This window comes from Heloderma suspectum, chromosome 1 (genome assembly GCF_057233095.1).
Source record: "Heloderma suspectum isolate Gila_16-S chromosome 1, 16-S_ref, whole genome shotgun sequence".
Classification (NCBI taxonomy): domain Eukaryota; kingdom Metazoa; phylum Chordata; class Lepidosauria; order Squamata; family Helodermatidae; genus Heloderma; species Heloderma suspectum.
In genome coordinates this window covers 189,141,130-189,168,473 of record NC_139458.1, presented here as the reverse complement: position 1 = coordinate 189,168,473, position 27,344 = coordinate 189,141,130, and the positions used below count along the sequence as shown (strand labels likewise).

At 42.0% G+C, this 27,344-nt stretch overlaps 1 protein-coding gene across 2 annotated transcripts in view; it reads left to right on the top strand.

The window, feature by feature from the left end:
• The window catches only part of CHN1 (chimerin 1), a 139,070-nt gene extending 124,424 nt beyond the window's left edge, over nt 1-14,646 (top strand). For both annotated transcript variants that reach the window (XM_084813397.1, XM_084813389.1), the window contains 5 exons: nt 4,025-4,198; nt 4,907-4,984; nt 8,026-8,163; nt 9,829-9,934; nt 13,727-14,646. In XM_084813397.1, the coding sequence (XP_084669523.1) occupies nt 4,025-4,198; nt 4,907-4,984; nt 8,026-8,163; nt 9,829-9,934; nt 13,727-13,898 (668 nt within the window). In that variant the 3' untranslated portion in view covers nt 13,899-14,646. The remainder of the gene's footprint in view (nt 1-4,024; nt 4,199-4,906; nt 4,985-8,025; nt 8,164-9,828; nt 9,935-13,726) is intronic.
• The last annotated feature ends 12,698 nt before the right edge of the window (nt 14,647-27,344 follow it).

Here is a 27,344-nt window from a genome sequence, read left to right as displayed (position 1 = left end):
TTTATTGACTACGAGTGCTACTCCATTTCTTCTAAGGGATTCTTGCCCACAGTAGTAGATATGATGGTCACCTGAATTAAATTCGCCCATGCTTGTCCATTTTAGTTCACTGATTCCCAAGATGTTGATGTTCAATCTTGCCATCTCATGTTTGACCACCTCCAGCTTACCTTGATTCATTGATCTGACATTCCCGGTTCCTAAACAATATTGTTCTTTACAGCATCGGATTTTCTTTTCACCACCAGACACATCCACAGCTGAGTGTCCTTTCGGCTTTGGCCCAGCCACTTCACTCTTTCTGGCGCTACTTGGAAATAGCCTCTGCTCTTCCCCAGTAGTATATTGGACACCTTCTGACCTGAGGGGCTCATCTTCTGGCGTCATATCTTTTAGCCTTGTGATACGTTCCATGGGATTTTCTTGGCAGGAATATTGGAGTGGGTTGCCATTTCCTTCTCCAGTGGACCACATTTTGTCAGAACTCTCTGCCATGGCCTGTCCGTCTTGGGTGGCCCTGCACATCATAGCTTATGGCTTCACTGAGTTACGCAAGCCCCTTCGCCACAACAAGGCAGTGATCCATGAAGGGGATCATGTCTGCTAGAATTTCTCAATTGGAGGCATACTCATGCAGGGCAAACCTGCACATCCTGGGTATTAAACATGTGCCTGATGGGATAGGCCTGCCTAAATTCCTGGATAAATTTCTGCATTAGCTACTTGCTCTGCCAGCTGATTATTTACTGGATATTGAGCATGCATATCGTGTTCCAGGTGCAGTTCGTGGCACCAATGGGACTGCAGCTGTCATAGTCCAATTTGCAAGAGTCTCTACAAAAAATCATATCCCGCGTTTGGCTAGAGAAATGAAAGGACTTTTTTCAGGGCCATATCAAGATAAAGTTATGCTATTTCCAGATTACACCAAAGAAATTGCTGACAAAAGAAAGCAATTCACCAAGGTGAGAAATCACACAAGACAAATGAATTTACAATATCATATTAAATATCCCGCTATATTTTGTATTCTTTCTGAAGGCCAGATGAAAAGATTTTTAAATCATGAATTGGCGGAGGCTTGGTTAGCTGGCATACAAAGTAAAACGCAGGAGACATCTTTTCTAGCTTCATGAGCTGAGAATTCTTCAATCAAGATTGCTCTCTGGATTTGTTTAGGCTACAAGGGCCGGGCAGTATGCCAATGAGGAGGATTGTTTATATATATTCCTATTTTCTTCTTACTTCTTTTTTATATTAGATATGATATACTTCATATGAAATTTTTATTTGGGTATGTATAGATATGTACACATTCATATATATATATATATATATCTCCAGAAATTATATTATTTAAAATATAGATAGTATAAAATATATTAGTGATTTGTTATTATTTTTTACCCTTTTCTTTTTTTCTTCTCTTTTTTTTACTATTATTATTACTTTCATTACTATGAGACCTTGATTAGTAATATTTTTAGCTGGCTAAATTTTTAAGCTCTATTATTATATATTAACTGAAGGGCAATATATGCTTAGTGGAAATGAATTGTATGCTTCCTTCCATGTTAGAAGACTGATGATATGATATTGAAATTTAAGGTTGATTATCTTTGCTGTATTGAAGTGTAATAATGGCAATGATGTAGGTATACTTTTTTAAATAGAATATTACTTGAAGTCTTTGTGTAATGAAGTTTAAATTCAATCCCTTGAAGTAACTTTCTTATATTTTTTTTCTTTTCCTCTTTTGCTTTCTTCCCCCTTTGTCTTTTTTTCCTTCCTCTCTCTCTCTCTCTCTCTTTCTTTTTTCCTTTGTTTTTCCCCCTTCTTTCTGTTGTTATTGCTGTGTCCTCTTAAGAATACTGTGTTGTTGGAAACTGTAGACAATGATTGGGTTGTTGCTATAGTTTATTTCATGTATAAAGTTTAAAAATAGAATAAAAAAAATTTTTTTTAAAAGAAATGAACAGGTTCAAGCTGTGGCATTTCAAAGGATCTCAACAACTGGGAATGACCTCTGCCTTGGATAAGTGCTGCCAAAGCAGACGATACTGGACTGTATAGACATATGGGCCTTGTTCAGACATAACGATAAGTTATGGTTTATTGTTACATGAACAAATTTGTGTGAGGCCTGGGCTCATGCACTCTCCCCTCCTCTCTCGTACTCTAACGTGGCTGTGAGGAAGTGATAAGAAGCATTCGCCTCCATTTTCAGTTAGCCACACTTTAGCGTTACATCCGAACCCTAAACTGTGTTTAGTCTTAACTATGATTTATTTAGTCAAGCCAGCTTCATAAACCAAGGCGTAAGACTAACCGCAGTTTGACTGCGTTCTTGTTTGATTGCAGTGAGTTAAAAACATGATCCAAAGCTTCCGACTCTACTCACAGCCATGCCGGGGGGAAGAAAGGGGCACCTGAACCCAAGACTTGCACAAGCCATTCACATCACTGCATCTGAACGATGCTGTGGAGTCAGACCATTAGCCTATGCAAGCTGCAGTACTATGTCCACTCAGCACCGTCTTTTTTGGCAGCAGTTATCCAAAGTCTCAGGCAGTCCTGATACTTGACATCCTTCAACTGGAATTGCCAAAGTAAGGCACCCTCGGGGGAGGGGGGAGCATTCGGAGGCAGAGCTGCCAGAACTGAGCCCCCCTCCAGCTCTATGATTCTATAATTCAGTGCTGGCAGCTCTTGTACACAAAGAGCCCTGCTGGATCAGACCAAGAGTCCTTTTAAACCAGGGGTGCGCAGATCTCAGGCTTTGTTTTTTACTAAAGCCCTGAGATGCTCTAAAGCCTCAAGGAGCCAAATGCAAAATAGGCATGGAGATACACTGAGAATTCAGGAGCAGGTACGTCTGAGCACATGCTCAGCCAAGGAAGATGTTTCAGTACCAGAACTGAATTCACAGTCCTTTCACATAAGAATCCACTCCTGGTTCCCCCCCCCCCAGCTTTCTTCATTTCAACAGCCTAATCTGGGGGTGGGGGGATAGCCTATTTGTTGTTCCCATTGTAAATTAGGAGCTGATCTACTGCAAATTACCCAGAGATCTACCAATATTTATTTATTTATTAATTGCATATATATCCTGCCTTTTTCCCTCTTGCAAGGAACCCAAGGCGGCATATATAATCCTCCTCCTCTCCATTTCATCCTCACCACAACAACCCTGTGAGGTTGGTGGGGCTGAGAGTCTGTGACTGACCGAGAGTCACCCAGTGAGCTTCCATGGCTGAGTGGGGACTAGCATCTTGTTCCTAATAGTTGCCAGCCAGATGCCTCCAGGAAGCCTTTAAAGCAGGGGATGAAGGCCTCCCAGCCACCACCATTCATGGGCATGGTGCTTCTGAACACAGAGGTTCCATTTTGCTACATGGCTAATACCAGTGATAGGCCTATTCTCCTTGAAGTTGCCTAACCTAGTCACCTTTCCTGTGAAGTTATTGACTTAACTGGCTGTTTGATCGTCTCCTGTAGCACTGAAAGGACACAGTGAGACTGAATGCAAACATATTAGAGGCAGATCTGATAGAGCTGCTGTCCATCAGAAACCTTCCTTTCTGATGGATAGAGCTCTCAGTGCAGCATCTCAGTGCAAAAGTATTTATTGCTGCTATGTATGCTGTCTGCTGGTTGTCTGATCGATCTGTTAGACTGGGAAAAATGGGTTCATGGCAATGAGTACAGTCTATGCTGCATTGGAAGCTTAGCCTATATATTTGTTTGCTATCAGACATTTAGAACTTGTGACCCAAAGACCTGATTTACCTCTGAATGGGAAAAATCATGCAGACACATTGACAACTCTGTCCCATCATTTGGTACACCAGTATTTAAGAGCTTTGATTGACCAGGTATTCAATAGCCTGCCTACATTATCAAAATATCCTGAGGACTGATGTTGCAGTGAAGTTATAATGGATTACACTGATAGCCTGGTATAAACATTTAAAACCAAGGTGATTATATTCTTCAAGCCCTTTTGTTTGCTTCTCTCCATCAGACTGTGGCTTAAATGTTCATAAGCAATGTTCCAAGATGGTCCCAAATGACTGCAAGCCAGATCTGAAGCATGTCAAAAAAGTGTACAGCTGTGATCTCACTACCCTAGTAAAAGCGCACTTCACAAAGAGACCAATGGTTGTAGACATGTGCATTAGAGAGATTGAATCTAGAGGTAAGGCATGCTTAAATGGTTTGCTTGCTTTGCTGGTAATCTCACGAGACTGATCTGGATCAACTGGGGTTTAGCTGAATTTAAGCTCAAAGCAGTTCTGCCTATTTCCCTGAACAATATTTAACTTTGCATTGATTTTTAAAATGTTATTTCTCTGAGGAATCCCCTTATCATTGTGTTATAGTTCCTTTTATTGTACAAGATACAAAAATATTGTTTTCAGTGCTCTTGATGATATTTATGCCTGCTACTGAGTGATCTCTTGTTCTACTAGTACAGATGTTTCTCTTCCCAATATATTTTTGTGAGAAACAACATATAAGTTAGGCATTTATAGCTAGGCCTCAGTTAATTACACATTTCCTCCTTTGCATTTTCCATGTCTAATGACTCTACTTAATTTTTTGCTCATATTTAGATATATGTAAATTCAGTTTGAATATTCTAGTGTGAGTGGTTTGTTTACAAATTCGAATGTGAACTTCCTTGTTCCAGGGACCATTATCAGAAATATTTTTGCACAAAATTATTGGGCACCGATCATAACAATTTAACTTATTTAGGAGTGCGGACTGGCAATGACTTTTATGCTCAGAAAGAAAGATTATGCTTTTAAAGCTCAGATCTTTTGTATTGCTATTAGTAAAGAACTAATTAGTCAGACAGATAAATATTACGTTTAATCTAGTAATGTTTTTAATTTAACAGGTCTCAATTCTGAAGGACTTTACAGAGTATCTGGATTCAGTGACCTAATTGAAGATGTCAAAATGGCTTTTGATCGAGGTATATTCTTTATGAAATGCTGCCTGTAACTGTATTGGCCAAGATCCAAAGAACTACTTTACATGCCCAGCAGGAATTTACACTTGTGTAGTGGACCCCATGCCATGTAGCAAACCATTTTTTAAAATGTAATAGATTTGCATAGCTTGTGTGGTATGGTAGGTGGGCTCTGTCAACTCAGCTGTTCTATTATTATTATTATTATTATTATTATTATTATTTTCATTTCTATACTGCCCCATCGCCAGGGTTCTCTGGGCGGTTTACAACAATTCATAAAAAATACATCAACATGACAAAAAATAAGACATGATAAAAACTAGGGCTGTGCAGGGACCCCCCAACCCTCTTTGGAGGCCAATTCGGACCCTCCAAATCAGTCCCAGCCCACCTCAGACTGATCTGGAACTGGTCCAACCCGCTTTGGCCTCTGGATCTGAAGCACAATCCAGACAGCCGAAGCACCCGGCCAGCTGCCCAAGCCCTGCACCCACCCCCCGCCCAGTCACACAAGACCCCTGCTCCTCCTTACCTGGACCCATGGGGAGCACCTGCAGCCACCGTCATTTTGGAGGGAGTCACCATTTTCTTTTAAAATGGCGACTCTTCTTCCAGTAAGTAAATGGTGCATAGAGTGCGGCTGTAAAGGTGCCATCTACACAATATTACAGGTGTAAATGAGCCATTTACGCCTGTAATATTGCGTAGATGGCCCCCTTATGGCTGTAATCTGCGCACCACAGTCTGCGCACCATCACATTTACTTAATAGAAGAAGAAAAGTCGCCATGGTGACTCCCTCCAAGATGACGACAGCTGCAGGCGCTCCCCATGGCGGGGGGGAGCAGGGGACTCATGGCTGGGTAAGCGACTGTCTGGATGGGGCCAAAGCAGCCCAAAGCACTTCAGGAGTGGTCCAACCCGCTTTGGGCCGCTCCCAACCCACTCTGGACCTGGACCACTTTGGCCCAAATCACCCCGATACGCTTCAGGGTTTGGGACAAAGAGGTTCACAACCCTAATAAAAATAGTCTAAAAAAATTTTAACACACAAAAATTAAAATGACATGAACAGGTAAAAACAATTTAAAATATAAACAATATTTTCCCTAATAGACCTGTTCAAAACAGCAGACATAGATGCCCCATTATATGCCATTAAGTGCCTGGGAGTAGAGAGCAGTCGTTGCCTAGCGCTAAAAAGATGATGCCAGGCGGGCCTCAGTGGGGAGCTCATTCCACAGCTGGGGTACGACCACTGAGAAGGTCCTCTCACTAGTTGCCACCTTCCAAGCCTCTCTTGGAGGTGGCACTCAGAGGAAGGCCCCAGATGTTGATCATAGTATCTGGGTATGTTCCGGTCAGGAGAAGACTTCCGTCAGGTACTATGGTCCCAAGCCATGTAAGGGAACGTCCAAAAATCCTACTAGGCATATCTTAGCCCTTGAGCTTCCTAAAGTAGATTTTTGGATCCCAGCCTTTGTAGAAGTTGTCGTTAGAAGGTCTAAAGAATTAGCCTTGATTACCGAGGATGGCCACTTTTAAAGAGCAGAGTTTGTGATTACCAAATTATTATCATCCGGCTTACCAGAGCAATTACTGTTGTGAATAATGACAGGAGATGAAAGTGATTAACTTTCTCAGTATCTATACTAATTCACTAGTAATGAAGACTTGGTTAATGTGAATTCGAAGAACTTCAAAGCTTTGCCTTGAATATTGTTTCCATTATAATGTCTTATGAACTGAAGAACAAACTGCTGTAAGGGCACTTGATTTAGAGCTCAAAGCCATGCTGTGCTTCGGCAGAAAAGCCCCGGTACAGTGCAGGAGTGGTGCACAAATGGCTTTTTAGGGTAGCAAATAGGCGAAGAGGAGCCGTGCAACACCATGCTGAGTAAAAAGAGCAAGTACTCCCAGCCATTCCATAGCCAGTTATTTCTGCGGACCTCTTTCCTCCATATCCATATTTTTGAGACTGTGCAAAGGTAGCTAAAAGTTATTACCTTCTGTAATCTGGTAAAAGAAGTATGATTGACATAAGTAGTCTAACCTTTAATTACTGTGCAAATTAGATAATCCTTTGAGACAATAGCAGCCTTCCTAGAGAAACATTTTCCTCCCCTACTTTCCATTTCCTATTTCACATTTCACTCATATCCCATTCTGTTTTTACTAATCTGCTTGTGTGTGAAATTACACCAGCCTTCCCCAACCTGGTGCCCTTCAGATGTGTGGGACTGCAGCTCCCATCATTCCCAGACAGCTGGCTGAGGATGATGGGAGCTACAGTCTAACACATCTGGAGGGCAGCAGGTTGGGGAAGGCTGAGCCACATGTTATAGCAGACACTCCTGTCACCAAGCACAGCCTCTCTGTGTTGGGTTCTTCCTCTCTCCTCCTCAGGAGTAGCAGCACTTACCCCATGTTATACATCGCCCAGAGTGGCCGAGTGACCGGCCAGATGGGCGATTAAGAAATTAAATAAATTAATTAATTAAATGTTACGATATTCCATGCTTTTCCCCACCCCTGCTCAACAATAACATAAGCTGCTGCAGGCAATGATGTGGGAGAAGGGAACTCCACCATCACAGGCTAAGTGAAACAAGAAAAAGAGCAGCAGCCTCATGTCTGCCATTATGTGTTGTTTAATCCTTAGTGGGTTTTTAAAAATTGTTATTAAAAGGGCAATCTGCCAAGAACCACTTCTGCCCAAGTCCCGTTAAAGTCAATTACAGCTCTGTGGGAATAGGGATTGGGCAAAGTGCACGTATCACCTGCAGCACAGTTATGGAACACAGGACACATTGGAGCAGCTTTCTCCATGTTAAAAATTTATCTGTAGAACAGTTGGAAGTCAGTACCCTACAACAGTGATCTTCATTTCAAAATAATATTATTTTAAACTTCTCCCTGCTTGTGTATTGTATGTAAAAACCATGTTTGTGTCATGCCTTAAATATCATTGCAGTTTGTAATTTTCAATTTTGTATTAGTGCATACTTCCATATTTGCTTTTTTTCCTCTTTTTACATACAGATGGGGAAAAAGCAGACATTTCTGTGAATATGTATGAAGATATCAATATTATCACAGGTGCACTTAAACTGTACTTCCGGGATTTGCCAATTCCACTGATCACATATGATGCATACCCAAAGTTTATAGAATGTGCAAGTAAGCTTTAAATTGTATTATTTTTCAAATTATTTTTTTGGTCTTTTTAGTGCTTTTTTATTGTTGTTTATTTTGCCTAGATTCTTCATGTTTTATTTACTTAGAATTAAGTAATTTCTTGGGATAAGTGATAAATACGCAAGCTAGAGTAGATTTCACCATACAGTCACCTTTAAAGAGTTTGTTGAAGCAAGCAACTTTTTCAATAGTAGAATTAGGCATATCTTGCTATATCAAGTACCATTCCAACTATAAAGTGTGTTGGAAAACTGACTATTACCAATGCTGTGGCAGCATTTTTGAAGACAGCGTAACAGACATATAGAGAACAGCTAGTCATCCTGTAGAATTCATATAAATGGTCTTTAAATGTACAGCTCTCAATATTTTATAATGGCAAGGACAGCCTCTCAGTTACTGAACTTCAGTTTAAACTAGGAGTCAGATACAGAGTAGCTACAGTGGAACATGATATTTAAGGCCCGCATCTATTGACAAAATGGAATGTAATCTCCCAAGGTCTTCAGGCAAAACTGCAAAACGTTGAAACAAAGTAGCTTAAATGATAGCTTATTTTCTAATCAAGATTGTGACAAATGCAAAGGGTTCAACTTGTTCAGGTAAATAATGCCTTAAAAATGTCAGAGGTCTCACAAGAAATGTTAAGCAGTGTTCTAGGCATGAGAACATAAGAACTCTCCTGCTGGATCAGACCAAAGGCTCATCTAAACCAGCATGCAGTTTCCACCAGAAGCCAGCCAGATGCTTCTGGGGAACTTGCAAGCAGGGCATGAAGGCAATAGCCTTCCCCTGTTTTCAGTCCTCAGCATATGATAGTCAAAGGTGTACTGCCTCCAAATGTGAAGTTTCCATTGAGCTATCATGACTTATATTAGGAACGGACGGTTTATTTCTGGTCTGTATCACTTCCACATCTGTTCATTCATAAATCTATTCTGTCCCGTTTCAGCATTAATCTGCATGAAAATACACATTGTTTTGAATAATACACACTTTTGTTGCCTTTTTATCCTAAAGTACGCATTTTATATGCATTTGGGTATTTTTTTGAGCCAAGAATTATATCACAAAATTTGGAAAAGTGTAAAAACAAAATGATATCTATGTTCTAATCCACATATTAGTCTGGGAAATGTGAATCAGGTTGGTTTGTTTAAACATGAGAACCGGACAAAACCCTCAATAATCCCTAACTAAAAGCCTTAGATAAACCTGTCCTCTATGAGGCATGCCATGTGGTTTAGATAGTCACAGTAGGGAAACATTTGCCCATAGTAGATAAATGCTTTACCTGTATTCACAGGTAGATAAATTAACCACGTAAACTGGGTAAAATACCTGCTTTATCTAAGCATGGTGATCAGTATTAATCTCTGATTCAAACTGCTTTAATTCATCATACCTAGCCTCCCTCCCTCCATTTGTTTCTGCCTAAAGAGGGACATGGAAAACCTGAATTCTTTTCCCACCTGAAGCTGAAAGGAAAGATCTCTGCTTACTTACTTTGCCTTTGTGGAAGTAATTTTCTCAGATGATAGTGGAAATTCACTATATTAGGCTAGAATTATCTGGGAAGAGACTCGTCAAACCTCAATTTTCTGCATCTTTTTGCTTACATTTGATAGTTAGCGGTTTCCATTTCAGAAACCACAGATCCCGATGAACAGCTGGAAATACTTCATGAAGCACTGAAACTTCTGCCTCCTGCACACTGTGAAACCTTGCGTTATCTCATGGCACATTTAAAGAGGTATGGAAATGAAAGGTCCTGTCCTCTTCTCAAACCCCATCAACAGTTTGATGCTCCAAGTTCGTGGGCTAACTGCTGCTGACATTAAAGCCTAAGTTCCCTGCTCATGTGTTGAGTTCCTTTCTATAGCCCCTGGCAAACAGGTAAGATTTGTCCCTTAGATTTCTGAGCAGGAGAGACTAAGAGCCAATCTCTAAACATGGACCTGTATGTAAATTCTATTGCAACTAAAAATTGATGCTTGCTCTTCAAAGCATAATCCACCTAGCTTAGGACATGTTTAGTTAGTGAATATACCCTTTATTTTATTCTGATTATATATGTATATGTACCTAGAATTAGCTGCTTCTCAATAATACTGTTTTAATTTCCTGGCTGTTACAGCTTGCCTAACCTGCTTCTCTTATTTTGTGACTATATTAAACTTTCAGGGTGGGATTAGGCCTGTCTGTTTGTCGAGCAGTGATATAACCCCCTTAAACAAGTCTGTGGAGGCACAACCCCTTGAATGAGGGCTTCCTCATTGCATTTATACAGTTACAGGCAATCTGACTCTGAGGTAGGAACAGATCCCCCCAAATCAGGCCCCAGTCCATAAAAATAGCAATTTCGAAACTCACCCAAGGGTATTTAAGAACTCAGGACCAATCCAAAGGTGCATGATGAGGAGGTACACATTTCCTGTGGGGACTGTACCATTCAAGATTCGCTGCAGGTGTCTGACAAAATTTACCAGGCCAGAGACAGGTTGCAATGGCATTCTTCCCCTCTTGAAATGTTAGGTAGTACCATGACTTCATGTTTGAACTGGCCCTTTGGATCAATAAAATACAACAAACATTTCAAGCAAATCATGATATGCAATACATATATTCATGTGAATTATGAATGCTTACCATATAAAAAACACTGCACTGCACAGCATACTAAGAACTGAGAGAACACCCTTACCAGATACTTTATAATGCTGTTCCCAGTAATTTCTCAAACCAAGTTCAAAGCTCCAATCTTCCTTTCCCTGAATCCAATAAAATATGTTTTTGTAATCATGCTTTTAACAACCAATATTTAGTGCTTGGTACTTGCTTCAGTTTTTTTATTTTGAGCAATTAAAATCCTTGCTGTTGTTAAGATATGCTGCAATCCAGGCTATATGAAGCACATTTAAGTCCAGTTCCATAAGAAAGTAAAGCACATAAAGTTCCATAAGACAGTAAAGCAGATTTTCCCATTTAAAATACAAAGGTTTTGCTTTGGTTAGATCACACCCTTGTGGAATATTGGTTCTCTTTGATTATTAACACTTTTCTTTTTAAAAACTCAGTGAGATAGTAATGAGATTTATTGACACTAATGAGATTTATTGACACGAACTGAGCACTTCAGTTATCATTTCTACTAGTTATTTTTGAAACATACAAACATGCATAAATTCCAACATTCCACTCTCTCTCTATCCATATTTATAAATAAGGTTCAAATTTGAAATTAAAATCCAAAGAAACAGTGTCAGTGTAAAAAATTGAAATGCAAACAACATTAACATAAAATGAACCAAAAGAAAGAAAAAGGATAAGAAGGAAGGAGTGCATTGTGGAGAGTGTAGCTTATGCTGGACTTCCAAAAACTTTCATTTCAATAAAGGTGCTGGAAGGCCAACCAGGACCTACAGCACTAACTCCGGATTTTCACATGGAGTTTTCTTATAATTTCTTATACATTTAAGAACAATTTAACCTTATCTGCTTCTCATCTTCAACATAAAGCTGCATTTAATTTTTTATAGGGATACTCACTAAGACATGTTTCAGTGAGGGACCAGCTAATGGCATCTTGTTATCAAATTCAGTTGGCCAGCCTGCTAACCATATTTGGAGTAACTATAAATAGAAACTGCAGAGATTGGCCAACTTCACAACAATTTGCCCAACAAGTAGCAGTTCCTGGCTATCATTATCGATATCTGAAATGAATTAATTCCAATGAGTACATTTAAGGGTGCCTCGGTGAATTTTTTTTTAAATATTTTCTTTATAATTCTGTAAACCGCCCAGGAAGCTTTGGCTATGGGGCAGTATAGAAATGTAATAAACCATCATAACAACAACAACAACAACAACAATTCATGAGCTTCCTAAGAATGGATATTTAGTGATTTTTAACTAAATCCGCAAGGGCGCAGTCCTGTGGCTTGCACCCTTGCTACTTAGAAGACCCCCAAACTTGGAGGCTTCTGAGATTCTTATGCACTTCCAGGCTGAAGCCAGCAGGGTGGGAGGATCAGTAGAGAAGATCTTAGCCTCCCCATCGTCTAATCTTTGCTTTTTTCACTAGCGAGGGTGCTTCAGATGGAGAGGGAAGGAGGCTGGAGGAGGTTCAGGATAAATCGTATCCTGGCATCTACAGTCTCCTCCCCTCCCTGCCCACTGAAAAGCCCCCCTTTCCCCCCCTCCAAGGTCGATTTTCCAGCCTCAGAGAGGCAGCTGGCACAGTTCTTTCCACGCTGATGGTGGGGGGCAGATCGCCAACTCCCCATCCGAGGTCAGAGCACTGTCTCCGACCTCAGAGGGGAGAATCTGAGCCATGCTATGGTCCCTGGGACATTTGCCCAGGGACCACAGGATTGCTTTCTAAAGGGGTTTATTTCAAGTTGTAAATCAGTAATATAACTTAGAGCCTTCCTTGAATCCATTTATAAACTAATTTACAAATGTAAATTTCGTCTGAGACAAGCAATTCAGTGCCATAAAGCAAACCATGGCCTTTTGAGACAGCAGTTTGTATGCTATGCCGTTAAAATAGGAACTGGGGAAGGGAGGCAGTCATTCTTACTGTACTCATTCATACAGAATGTATGCTGTACATTGATGCTCTGTCTGTAGGTGAAATACTTTGTATTTTTTTTATATTACATTTTACTGCGTATGTGATGAGTATAGAATAGGGAAGTATGAGCTTCTGTATTGGCGCCTGTGTACGGTATTCATTTCTAGGCTTTTATCCTTCCTCTAAGAAGCCCATAAAGGTATTTTATTCTCAAAATATCCCTGTGAGGTATTTTAGGATAAGTAATTAATTCCAATTATTTATATTGGAATTGCCTTTCATAATACAAATCCTTCCAATGTGGCTTGCAAGTAATATCAAAATACTTACCACAGTAAACAATATCAACATATAAAAAGTCATTGGGATCCTTCTCACACGGCACCTGGTGGTAGTTGGGGGCGGGGGACACTAGCCAGCAGAAAAAAGAGCACTCAGTGAGGTCTTTTTTGCCTGCCTCCCTTGTTCCTCTCCTGTTGTTTTCATGCCCTTCTTGTGGGCTTCCTGGATGCATCTGTTTGGCCGCTGTGTGAAACAGGGTGTTGGACTAGAGGGACAAAAGAAGAGCCCTCCTGAATCGCGCCAAAGGCCTCTCTACAATCGCATCCTGTTTCCTTGAGTGGCTGACCAGATATGATCACCCCTTGGTGGCTTCACCACCTTAGTCACAACTTAATTTACACACATGCACGCACACTACCCATCCTCAGTCTGCCTTATGGTCACTGCTTCACAGAACAAGTTCTCCACAGGTCTTGATGGAGTACTACCGTGATCGGTAACGAAGGAACACTGGGAATTTTAGTTCTGCAGAGGGCTGCGGTCATGGCAGTTAAAACCTATTTAAAGCTGGCTTTAATTTGTGGTGCAGATGTGGCGTTTCAGGTCCATGTTCATGAAATCAAGGTATCCGCTAATAATGTCTTCCCAGGGCTTGCATTTTAACCATCACCTTTCTTGTTACAGGGTAACACTCCATGAAAAGGAGAATCTCATGAATGCGGAGAATCTTGGCATTGTTTTTGGACCAACACTTATGCGAGCACCAGAGCTAGATGCAATGGCCGCCCTGAATGATATCCGTTATCAGAGACTTGTGGTGGAGATGCTTATAAAAAATGAAGATATTTTATTTTGACTCTGCTTGTGGGTGTGTGCGTGTATGTCTTAAATGGACATCAACAAAAATCCGGGGACGATGAAGGAATGTTTTGAAGTAATTGAGCAAGCTCCTGTAGCTGAATTGCTACTGTGAGGTTTCATTGTGTGAAAGATGCTTATTCTGTTGCTTCTGTGGCATCGTTCAGACAATGCTGGGAAAAGATTAATGCATACTGTACTTCCCAGTACTCGTAGGTCTGGGTTGTTTCATCATAGTACAGGAAACTCAAGCTTACTTGATCTGCTCCTTGTTCATCCTCTTTTGTGAGGCTTCTGCTACAAAGGACACAATAAGAACAGCACAGCATCTGTGTTCTGGGGTAGTCTGTGATTGTACTTTAGCATGTTTCTCAGTGTAAATCTGTTGTGGATTTCTTTTCATGTTCTGTAATTAGTTTCTGGTATTTCATGGGGGTGTGGGGAAGCAGACTGCTGTGAACCAGGACTTCTAACTGTTCATTGACATCACCTGTCATTTTTTTCCTCCTTTGAAGGATAATTTCTTCTTAAGTTCCATAACAATTTTTTTTTAAATGACGGAATACATTTTCTTGTACCAGAAACATATTCTGATTGCCATTTTAAGTAATGCCTTTTTGTATGGTTACAGTTAAAAATGGCAACACCGAGTGAATGAGGATTGCTTTGTTGTTGTTTTAAATTGTCTTTTTGCATTTTTATTGGGCATGCCTATTAATTTATTAAAGTTTTGCTTTAGAACCTTATCAAGCCTAGCTGCATTTTTCTTCGGTGTCACATGCAGCCTTATCCTATGTATATTTATTTGGGAAGTAAGCCAGTCTTTGTTCAGTGGGACATAGGGTAGGATTGGAGCTTTACTACCCTATCTGCGGAGTTAAGCTTGCCTGAGCCCACTGAAATTAGTGAACTTCTCTGCATAGGTTTAGGCTGTTCAATACTCTACTGTGCATAAGATAAGTAGAGCATAAGGTTGTAATGGGCCATCATATCCCCATCTTTTGGTGCAACTGCCAGTGGGGCTTAACTACAATGCTTGTCCCTGTTGGAATGACCCCAGCCCCCACTGGCACAGTGTTGTACTGATTAAAGAAAGTAATAAGAGGTTTTAAAGAGGCAGAGCTGCATGGCCATATTCCAGGTGCCTTGATTTGGATGACACTTAAACTAGAGCAGCAAAGTCTCCTGTTGCTGTTGCTATAGCTAAAGCAGCAGCATAGGACAGAGCTGAGGATGGCACTATTTACCACTGAGGCTGTATCCACATCAGCAGACTTTCTTGCAGGATAAAGCAAGTCAAATGATCTGTCCACACATAGGAAACACACCAGCATAGGAATAATACTCCTGTTAACTGCTGAAACAATTTATCAAGAATGTTTTTCAGTTCTCTTGCAGCATGCCAGCTAAACAACATAATATATTCTCAAAAAAGTGGTTTTAATAACTAATTTCCAGTGTGTTTTTCCAATTAGATGTACAGCCAATGATATGTTATGCTGCACAGCGAGTAATCCAAACAAAATGAATCCAAATCATAGTTTAGACTTAAAGTGTTCAATGGTGACCCCATATAACTCCCTCTCTACCCTTCAAATCAGGGGAAAATGACCCAAAGTGATAAATTATTCATTTAGTTATGTGTGGTTTAGCAAATTATGCAGATTAGTTGCTATCAGTATTTCTGCAATTCCCTTGATATAGCTGTCGTATCTTATACAGTTTCATATATAATATCCTCTAGAAATTTATCACTGGCAAGCTTTGATAAAATATGCAGTCAAGTGTGTAGAGTTTGATTGCATATTTCAAAGGAGATTACCATGGAGTCCCACTTTTCAAGCACTATTTCTCCTTCTACTTTCCTATGGAGTTGTACTGCTGTGAGTTTGTCTGCCAAAGCTTTACAAACATCAGCCTAGCTATATTCTGTTTGATTGCCAGGCCCTGTCTGCCTGCTTTATACACTGTCTGGTCTGTGTGAACAAAAGATCCTCCTTAATCATCAGAGGTCCGTAATCTGAAGCTCTCAGATGCCTTCCACTAGGCAGGGCTTTTATTTTTACTTTTTTAAAGTGCAGTTCTAAAAGAACATTTGTGCAATTCAAAAACTGAAAAGTTGTATTATGTTTGTTGTTGTTGTTCAGTCGTTCAGTCGTGTCTGACTCTTCGTGACTCCATGGTCCATAGCACGCCAGGCCTTCCTGTCCTGCGCTCTCTCCCGGAGCATGCTCAAGTTCATATTCATTGCATCGGTGATGCTATCTAGCCATCTCATCCTCTGCCTTGTATTATGTTACCTAATGTAAAACTGTCTATATGAAAACTAAAGTGAGTAGTCCAGGCTCCTCTAGAACCTCAGACCTTTTATCAAGAATTCCCCGTTTCTCTTCCTCTGCTAAAGACACTCCCTGTAGTGTCTTTAGCCACTGCTATTCTGCACAGAGCGTTCACCAGTGTTTCAGACAGGAAGGAAAACATTTTAGAAAAGGGGGACCACTTTCCTGGCAATTTGGGTGGAGTTTAAATGTTACAATAAGGGCAGTTTGATGCCAGAAAATATCCAGTATGACATTCTTAACAGAGACCTTAGTTAGGCAAAGTTACATGAAACATTTGTAGCTGAAACTATCATCACATCACAGCAGCCAGTCTTGGTCGCCAGTGGGGAAAAAAGCCTCCTTTGAAGCTATTTGAAGATTCTGCCAAACATAACAAAACAACACTCAGGGACAAAATTATTGAACTTTGAGAAGGGAGAAAACGTCCATCCAGATTTCCCATTATAATGAGAAATCAACCACATACTGACTTCAGAGAAATACTACTGGGAAAAATATTGGAAATATGAGTTCTCAGCTTTCCCAAGAATCCCTCCTCACTCTAGATAGAAATATGCACTCTGTCTCCTTACATATAACAAGTGAAAAGTCAGCCATGACTTAGACACTCCACCCCTACACACACACATACGTAATCAACAGAGCAGCTCACTCGGACAATCTTGACAGGTGCTCTGAAAGCTCCCAGAGAGGTCCTGCTATCTTTGAAGGCTAATCTGGGCCTCTCAAGACAACAAGATGGACTTTCTGCCTTCAAGAAGAAACTTTTGACCGTCCAAAGCCAAAATGACGATGATTGCCAACGAATTGGGCAACAAAGCCAATGTAATGAATGAATCTGGAGAATTCAAGATGGTGATTGTAGCCTGGAATGACCCGAAGATGTGGAAGGGCAAAGTGGCTGGGCTTCCCCATTTGGCAGTTTCAGCCTACAAACAAGTTCAGCACCCAAACCCTGAATTTCTGAAGCAGTGGGAGTATTGCAGGCAGCTGAAGGTAGTACTGAAGGATCCTGATGAGGAAACTCTTGTTCAGCTCCTCGGCAAGGCTAAAGTGCTTGGCCTGGCAGCAAGCTTGAGACACAGGGCGCACTCATAAGAACATAAGATCCCTTCTGGATCAGACCAAGGGTCCATCTAGTCTAGCATTCTGTTCACACAGTGGCCAAACAGCTGCCCACGGGAAACCCACAAGCAGGACATGAGTGCAACAGCACCCTCCCATCCATGTTCCCCAGCAACTGGTGTACATAGGCATATTGCCTCTGATACTGGAGGTAGCATAGAGCCATCAGGGCTAGTAGCATTGATAGCCCTGGACTCCAGAGTGCCCTTGAAACCTTAAATCACCTTCTCCGTCCTCTCATTCATTGCTGTCTCTTCTCTTGAAACTCCCTTCTTCATCAAATCTGCAATCCTTCCCAAATATCTAATTTCAAGACTCATCTCAAAGACTGACATTTCCATTTAGCTTTTCTCCATAGCCCCTTCTAGCATATCAGATGTTTTCACTGAAATTATAAAACCATGTTTAGCCTTTGTTTCTTCCCTTTCTCCCTTATCTAATTTAGATTGTAACACGCACACAGATACACCCTTTTCTCAGAAAGGAACACGTGAGAATTATTTTTTTTTTGTACAGTGCCGGTACACTTATTGCACTAGTAACCAGTTTAGGAAGCAAAATCAGGGGGAGTGGGGTGGCTCGGGAGAGGGGATAGTACTGGCTACAGGACTACCTGTCGGATTGGAGGATCTGTTTTTATGTCGTCAGCACTTTTGCCTCATAAACTGTTCTGTAAACATGTTGTAACTGGGTTTAACTACTCATTTTTATTGATGTTTTACCTGACATGTTTTTTATGTTTTTGCATTGCGTTTTATTGTGTTTTGTTGTTGTTATTGTATTTTATTGCTGTCAGCCACCTTGAACACCATCTGGTGGAAAGGCGGAATATAAATTTAACAAATAAAGAAATACATGAGGAGAGCAATCCTATGGCCACTAGGACACTGTCTAGCGGGCCATAGGATATGCTCATTTCTGGGAACCGACCTTGGAGCCCGCGCACTGAGGTCGGTTCCCAGAAAACCAACTGCTGCTCTCGTCCACACTGCCTCGGAGGCAGCGTGGAGAAGCCCCATCCTTGGCGCTCGCAAGAGAAGCACAGAGTGACTGAAAAGGGGCGGGGCTGGGGCATTCTGGGGTGGGGAGGGCGGAGCTGTGCGTACAACACATCCTATGTGTTGTACAGCAGCTTCCTCTCCCGGTCGCCCCCCCCCCCCCCGCTAGACAGCTGAAAACAGCTCTCTAGCGAAAAAGAGCAAGGCAGGAGAGGCGTGGAGGGAACAATTCCCCCCCGTGCCTCTCCTGCCTTGCTTTGGATAGGCACGAGGTCAGAAGCGGCTGCCTATCTAGTTAGGCAGGAGTGAACTCAGAGTTTCCACTGCTTCTTTCCTCAGAAGGCATGTACGGAGACTTCACTGAGAAAAGAGCTTTTCTACACGAGGCATTTGTTGTGCACTCGTCATTCCCTACTCACTGTTGTTTACAGGTTCTTTAGACGACACGACTCTCCAGTTTGGCTTCTGTTTGCAAACAGTACTTCCAGCAATTTTTTTTTAGAGCAGGGAAATAGGGTATTATTTCTGATGGCAAAAGAAAGCATGATTTCCTCTTCAGTATTTGGCTATTCTGCTAGACCACAGTGCCACCCAAAAGTTACGTAGCGGAAAAGCAGGAAAGGAAATGCTCCTCATGTAGTGCTTGGATCTCAGTTCTGCGACGAAACCAAATGCAGACGCAGTGGATTAACAGCCTCATGTAGAAAAGCCCAAGATCTAAGGTGAATCTTGTCAAATAGCTTTAAGTCTGGTTACTGCACAACTATCTGCTGAAGGGTTATTGAAGACACAATCGGGTTTTTTTAAAGATGTATTTTTTTAAAGTTTTTTTTTAACCTACATCTACATATAGGACACAGTAGATCAGACAAGCACAAGTCCCTTATCCTTTACTTCTGAATTGTTGAATTGGGCATTACAGAAGGTAAATGATGCATTCTAAATTAAGACCAATTAGGATAATTGGATTCCTTTATTCTTGCTATGCTCTCCCAACCAAAAATTGGACCTACCAGTAGGGCCTGGCATTTTAACAGATTGGTAGTTTCAGTTGGGACTGTCTTGTTCACTTTTAAGAGCAGCTGTTAGAATCAATTATTCTTCCCCAACAACACTAGCAGCTGTTCAGAGATTCTTATCCAAGGTCTGTATATCAATAACTCCACCTAGCAATCAGGCTAGGGTTTTGTGTTTTTTTTGCCTCGTGGATTATTATATTTTTCCTCTCAATGTAATTGCAGGAGGTGCAGCCCTGTGTATGCAAGGTTCAGTGTTCCTCTTATACTGCGCTCGGAACCACCCACAGGCACCATGGGTTTCTTGTCAAACAAGCATTAAGAGGAAGCCACCCACAGTCATGGGAGACTTTCAAACCCATCAGCACTGAAGTTAAGCTGGCTGGCAAACATTTTCTGGGAGAAGGCAGGAGAGAGAGCTGGGCTGCATTATTCTCCTGGAGATTTCTCTCCTCTGTGCGCTGCTGCTGCACACTCACATCCTCTCCTACAATTAGCAAATGAGTAGGTCACCGTTTACTCTGCCAGTCTCTAAAATCCCTGTGCACTGCTGCAACAAGCAAAGCACTCCTCTAGCACTGCCCCCTCCCTCTTTTTTCCCTTGGTAACAAATCATGACTATAAATGAAAGAGAGACCTAAAGCATGATAAAATCCCTGAATTATGTTTAGCGCAATATAATTGTAGATTAATGTACTGCATACTCCAAATAATTAGAGCTCTGTAGCATTTTTTCATGCAATGCAGAATCACTCAAATATTACATAGGAAAGCCTGTTCTCTAAACTGTAGTGAAATAAATAGTAGTTTATTTTATTATTTGTTTTACATGCTTTGTCAGTTTATTCAGAACAATTTCCATTTTTTGATAGGAAGTCCTGTTAAAACCACTTCATGATGTTATTTATCATTAAAACTTGTCAAAGCATATTTTATTTATATCAGTTTGCTTCAGCAGTGTTTTCAATTACGCCTGCAGCCTTTGTTTCAGCAACAGCACCTGATACACAAATATTCAGATTTCATCTTGGATTATTCACAGCAAAGATGGAATGAAGGGGCCAGTTTTAGCAAGGAAATAATATTTCATTAGAGTTTGGTCACTAGGGACTTTATGGAAATTAAGTTTGTCACTGCCAGGAGCTGCTGAGGCTTGAACCTGCACACATGTGAGTTCAAGCCCCAGTATTGGTCTCCCAGTATTTTAGCATTCTAGCTTCCTAGTCTTTTAGCTTTGGTGCTTTAAATCTGTATTTTAAATTTCTTCATTGCTGCTAGGTATTATTCTGGTTGTACTGTTATATGTGGGTTTTAAGCTTTCATATTTTATACTGTTTTATGCTGTACTTCGTGGTTTTAATTTTGGTGAACCGCCTGGCTATTGGGCAGTATAGAAATGAAATGAATAAACAAACAAACAAACATGCGTGCACACATGCATGCACATTTCAGAGATACCTTTCAGAGATGTTTTGCACTCTCACTGTGCCTTAGAGGATATATTGAAAACCAATCACCTATCAATTAACTGATTTAGGCTGCAATCCTGTGCACACATAGGATTGGGAGGATTCAATGGGGCCCCACTGAATACAGTGGGGTTTGAACTGAGAGTATATGCATATAGGATGCACTGGACAAAGAGGGGATCATGGAGTAACTCAGAACTGATGAAGGGTTTTCTCCTCGAAAAAAGACCCCTCCCTTCTGTGGAAGAAGTAATGTGAAGTGTTTTCCATCTCTTAGGCCGAAGCTACACAAGCAGAAATATGTCATTTTCAAATAATTTTCATCACTGTTATGGGCACATTATTCCCTTTTATTCTGTTATGGAAGAGTTGACATCCATTACTAAACCTCCGACATAACTTCCCTTACATCGTTTTGTCCTCGTATCTGGTGTGATGTGGCTTTTCTTTCCATTTTATTAGCCGGTGTTCCCCTCTTCTCCTCCCACCGGCATTGCAGTGCACAGCCAATAGCAGCGTTGTGGGCGTGATTTATCCTTCTTCGGCGGGTTCTGTTTATCCGGCTGTTTAGTCGCGTCGCTGTCGCCATTTTTGAGCCTGCTACTCATCACTCAGCAGCCTCTTCCTTTAAAAAAAAAAAAAATTGTAGCGTCATCTGTGCAGGTCCGTCGGAATGCTTCCACTTCCAGGATATTCAATGTGCTGTGCTGCGTGAAGCATCACTCCAAGTAAGGTGAGTCATTTTTTAGATTTTTTCACTCCCTTTCCGAGAGCCTGTGCCGTCCCTCTTCTTCTCCCAGCACTAACGTTGTGCTACAATGTGTGTGCCTCGAATGTGACACTGTTTTTAGATGTATCCAAATGTAAGAACCACTTCCCTTTTGGACAGGGCATGCGTTTCTTTCCTGACCTGGTTGATACAAAGTATGTTCTCTCTCCTTTCATGGACTTATTTTCTGTATCAGGGTGTGCCTTTGCTGTATTATCCCTTCCTTGTGTCTCCACGTTAACCGTACTCTGACTCTTCAGTTTCTCCCATGTAGTGCTAATGCTGCTTTCTTGACTGAATTTCTGGACTTTTTCTTTTATATTGCTTGTTAATTAATGTCAACGCAAGGGTGGGGCATGTACAAACAAATCCTTCCTTTTCCATTTCCCCCTTGGTCATTGTCTCATTTCTGTGTGCGATCCCTTGTATTAAACTTTCACCTAAATATTAGGTGGTTCCTGTGTCAGAGCAGTACTAGCGATGCAGTGCTTCTTACAGGCAATTTAGAAGCCTGAGGTTATGGGCCGGCAATGGCCAGTGCTTTCCAAGAAACATGGCGGAATGTTAGTGCACACGATGCATCCACCAATCCTTCTTCCGCTTCCCCATCCGCCACCTTTGCACCCACCTGAAAGTTCATCCTTATACTTTCCTTTAAAAGGAGGGGACTTTCAAAGAGCATATTTTACATCTGTCTGCCACAAGACTCACTCCTGGGCAACCAAACATTGTCCTTTCACTCGGTGCTATGATAAAGGAGCCCCGCCACTGCAGATGGGCAGATGCTGGTGCAGCCACATAGAACCCGCACAGTCTGGAAATGTTCCCAAATATTCATAGAATCGTAGAATAGTAGGGTTGGAAGGGGCCTACAAGGCCATCAAGTCCAACCCGCTGCTCAATGCAGGAATCCAAGTCAGAGCATCCCTGATAGATGGCTGTCCAGCCTCGTCTTGAAGGCCTCCAGTGTGGGGTTTCTGGTATGTCTGGCTCAATCCTGCCTGGAAGTAGTGCCAGTTGCAATTTCCATTAAATCCATTGCTGATGCCTGTCCCTGTAAACACCTGTATGATATTTCTCACAGAGATTTCTAGGGAACAACTGCATGGCTCCAATTGTGGCCCATGCACACAACCTAGAAGCGTTAGCCATGAAATTAATTCAAATGAATATCCAATTCCGGCACACAGTGTCTGAACCTGCACTTTATTGCTTGCAAATCCAGAGTGCTTTTGACTGTCCTGATAGCTCCATTGTCTATGAGATCCCAGTTATGATTTCAAGTGGGAGCAATGCCACCCCGCTGAATCCCCCTTCTTTCTGAGGGATGTCATGCTTATCTGTGTTTATACTTTCTACCTCTGCAGGAGCCCCATGGTGCATGCTGCATGTCCTTTACATCTCCCTGTAACTGCTTTGACACAGTCTCTGTGTTGACATTCTTTCCTTGCCCTAATGTCAAGTAAAAGTAAGGGAAGAGGTATGTCCTGGAGGCACAAGGAAATCATTGACCTTCTTGATATCTGGAGAGAGCAGAAAATACAGCAACAGCTGAGAAGCAGTCACAGGAATATTGACTTCTTTGAAAGTATATCTCAAGGGATGGAAAAGCGTGGCCCCAAACACACTTGGCATTGAGTGCTGGTCAAAGACAAAGAGTATGCGTTCCAAGTACAGAAAAGTTGTGAGCCATAATGCCAAATCCGGGAACAATGCAACCACCTGTCCTTATTTCCAAGAACTGCATAGCATTCTGCATGAAGACGCTACTATTAGACCCAAACATGTCTCCAGCAGTATAAAAATTACACATACAGAAGCATACAGTGAAACATCAGAAGACAGCACTCCACCAGAAAACGAGTTCCATCTCAGTGCACATACATTTCAGGACCTACGCCCTATCAGTGTGGAGCAACACATGGACTGTGACGATGTTCCCAATGGTACATCACAGCTGCTCTTTGTGGCCCATGCTTCACAATGCCTTCACGTGCAAGCTGTGTCAGGAATGCCCGTTCTGTGGCTGTGGAATTTCCACCCTATGACTTTGTGTGCCCTGGAAATGCTTGGAATGTTTTTTCCAGCACAGGATATGGTTCTTAGTGCTGAGAGTTCTCCTCTCTGACGACACTGCCCCTAAAAACACCATCCGGCTCTTAATGGATGCAAGTACCGGATGCAGCACAAACAATGCTGTGCTTCTCTGGCCAACGAAAGCTTTTCTCATTTTTATTTTACAGCTGAATATACACCACACATTCTGTAACTGAAATCCTCTTATTTTTCTAGGTCAGCCCTACCAAAACAAGATGGAAGCAGAGTCCGCAGCAGACGACGCCTCACCACAGTCACAACAAACGGTCGAAGGACAAGGTGAGGACTCCCTGGTTACATATGCATTGACTGATGGTGCCCTGTCCTGGTACACCCCACCTTGTGTGCTCTGTGTTAGATGATGTGTATCTATGGCAGCATCCACTGTCTGAGCAGAATTCGAAACAGAGAACTGTTCAGACTTCAGAAGTTGATGTCTCCTGTAGATGGGTGTATAAGGCAAACTCACATCCCGTTCTGCGGGAAGCATTTCAGCATTTTCTCCAATCCCATCTTTAGGTTGCACTGAAACCTAGAAATGGCCAGGAGGAATCGCTGTGGGTTTACAGTTCATATAAGGAGCACGTGTAAGTGTGTTCATGGTGAAGTTGGAACACAATGATGGGCTCACGAGTGATATTACATCGGAACATGACCAAGGTACTATGTCCTGTCATTCTTTCAGGAATAGAAGCACAAAGCACATCCATGACTGAAAGCTTGGTTGGGGATGAAGAAAGATTTGTGGGCAAGTACTTATTTCTGAGTAATAAACACTGCAACTCTTTCCAGACTGACATATGCTTCTCTCATGTGTTGTTTTGCGGGGGTTTATTGAAACAGGGTGAAGCGTGGCTGTGTGGGACAGCTGTACCCCGTAAGTTAGCACTTCCTTTCTATTTCATCTGCTACCCGAGCAGACTCCGGCAATACCTATCTGCCCATTACCACCTCCTCCCATATCCCAGGCTGACATTTGCGTTTACCCAGGGTTCTTTCCTGGCGGCTCTTGCCTTGCCACCATCTACTTGCACTGGCAAAGGCAATTTCAATAAGCCAGGCTGAGGATGAACGCCCCATCACATAAAAAGGTCTGTATTGTCATAGGTGCAGGGAGCACTGCGACAGAAGGTTACGCAGTAATGACAGTGTGTTCATACCATATCGATCATCACCGTAGCTCTGCTACTACAGCAGAAAACTTTCACATATGCACCTCAAAAGTCTTGGTACATATAAAGTGCCCCCATAGATCTTATGTCTACTAATGTAATGTCTGTTTCTATGTCTTCTATATTTCTCTTAACAGACCCCGCAATCGCTAACCCACAAGCCACTCTATCGCCGGCCACCCACATGGTGATAATCAGAAATAGGAGGAAACGCTGGGGGGCTAATTATATTGCTGATAGAATCAGGTGTCATGACCGCATCCTCTCTGCAATGCACAGGGATTCTGAAATTTTCGCAGAGTACGTGTGCAGATCACAGAGGGAAGATGAGGGTTACCGGCAGGACAGGCGGGCTTTGGTAAAATCTGTAGACCCCAAACAACAGTTCTTAAAGCTCTTTTGGCTAAGCTTCCTGATGCGAATAATGTAAGTACTGCGCAGATAGTAAGTACTGCAGAGCAGTACTTGCCAGTGCATCCTGGGCCCTCCAGTGATGTCAGGATAAGTCCAAAAACAGCAGCGATGCATGATGCAATCACAAGCACCCCAAAGAGACCAGGTGTCTTTCAGGTCAGGCCTGCTCGGAGGCTCAAGCTACCTCAGCAGTTTTCACCTTAGTCATGCTTAGTGTTATGTTCCACCTCTGTTACTGTATCTTCTTTCAGTTGTGATCAAGTTCTCGAGACAATCCTATAGTGATGTCTCAATGTGTTCAAATCACAACTGCTGTTATTATTAAAATGCTGATAAAAACTATCTTAAATACTTTTCTTAAAAACAAGTTAAAACTGAACTTTTAGCGCTGCTGACATTCCATCAAGCTACCATGCTTTTCCTCCGGTAGTTCAAGCTGTGGCTTTCTTTTTTTTCTCAGATAACACATGTCCCTCCACCCTGGTGAGTCTTCTCTCGATGCTGCTCACTGCAACAGAGGAAGATACATTCAGGGTGCACCCCTATCCATGTTTAGACAGAGAGAAAAGAACCACAACTCCCAGCATTCCCAACTCAGCCCTGCTTGCTGTGGCATGCTGGGAGTTGTTCCCTAAGCCTATTCCCTTAAGAGTGGCATGATCGCGAGTGTGCAACATTGCGAGACTTACGTGTCTTTGTAACAGAGCCTTGTAGTGCATTGATACCATCCAGAACTGCGTTTCCAGGTCTCTGCTCAGTTGTACTGGTTTTCTCTTGCATCAAAGGTGGAAACGCCATCCTTTTCTCCAAGCAGGCACTTTCCAACCTTCCCCGAAGCACAGCTGTTGGGATAAATTGCACGAGTTTTTGTAATGCATGCAGTATGATGTTTTCTTTAATTTTTCACTGGGAAAAAATTACTTATATTGGTCAAGAGAAGATTCTCTCCATGTCACAGAATTTCCTATCAATGCCTGCTGTGACTATGTCATCGCAGTACTTACATAAGAGCTTCTGAATGCTCAAGAGGGAAAACTGGAAGACTGGTTTGAGGAAGCATAGGTTCACACTGCCACAGTAATCACAGACCTATATATCCAAAGCATTATTTCAGCCGATAAGGTGTGGTTGTTGTGCCCAGATTTAGAAGAAGATAAACGAGTTTCAGACAGCGCTAAGTACTGACACAGATTAAGGTTGCTCACCTCTCCCACGTCCCCGCGAGGCTGTATGGTTCTGAACTTTATCCTTGTGCACTGTAACGTGTGCTCCTTCTTCCAAAGAGGGACGGGCAGTTTATGACATTCCCTCCTGGGCATCCTCAGGGACCTCCACACAGTGACCCCCTCCCACAGATTGTGTCCCTGTGCATGCATACGATCTTTGCATCCCTGTGTGTGAAACAGAGATGGATTATGTTTTCATAGAGTAAGCCTCTGTTGCTTCCAGTAGTGAGCATGATGTGATCATTTAACATGAATCATAAGAACATTGAGAGGCATTTTCCCTGAGCATTATGTACTCTAAGAAACCATGGAACAGGTATCTGAACATGTCCCTCCTTGGAATGGATATCCTTGCACTACACTGTTTTTTTCCACAGCGCCCCCCCCCTCTTTTTTTACACACTGCATGCTGCACACATACCTGACTACAGAATGGGCCGAGGAAAAGTGCATTGCTGCACGCTTTCCTAGTTGCAGGGCATATGCATTAATGCTGTTCCCGGTATGAATCTTTGGAGAGTGGTACAGCCATTATCCTAAAGCACGTCGAAATAGCTGATCACCTGACAGCGCTGCTCCGCAATACCGTGCTCCTCCGCTTGGTAAGTGCTGTACTGCTGCCAATAGTTATTGACCGACGCGCATATCCCACATGTTCATTTCCATGTCCCGCATCGCCCTTACGACCAGAATGCGATTTGATGTCCTATTTGTTTTATTCTTGAAGACAGGGGAAGTTAAAAAGTAGGACAGCCTGTATTACAAGGACAGACCTGTAGGCCTGAGACAGTTATATTACATGTTCTCAGAATTTCT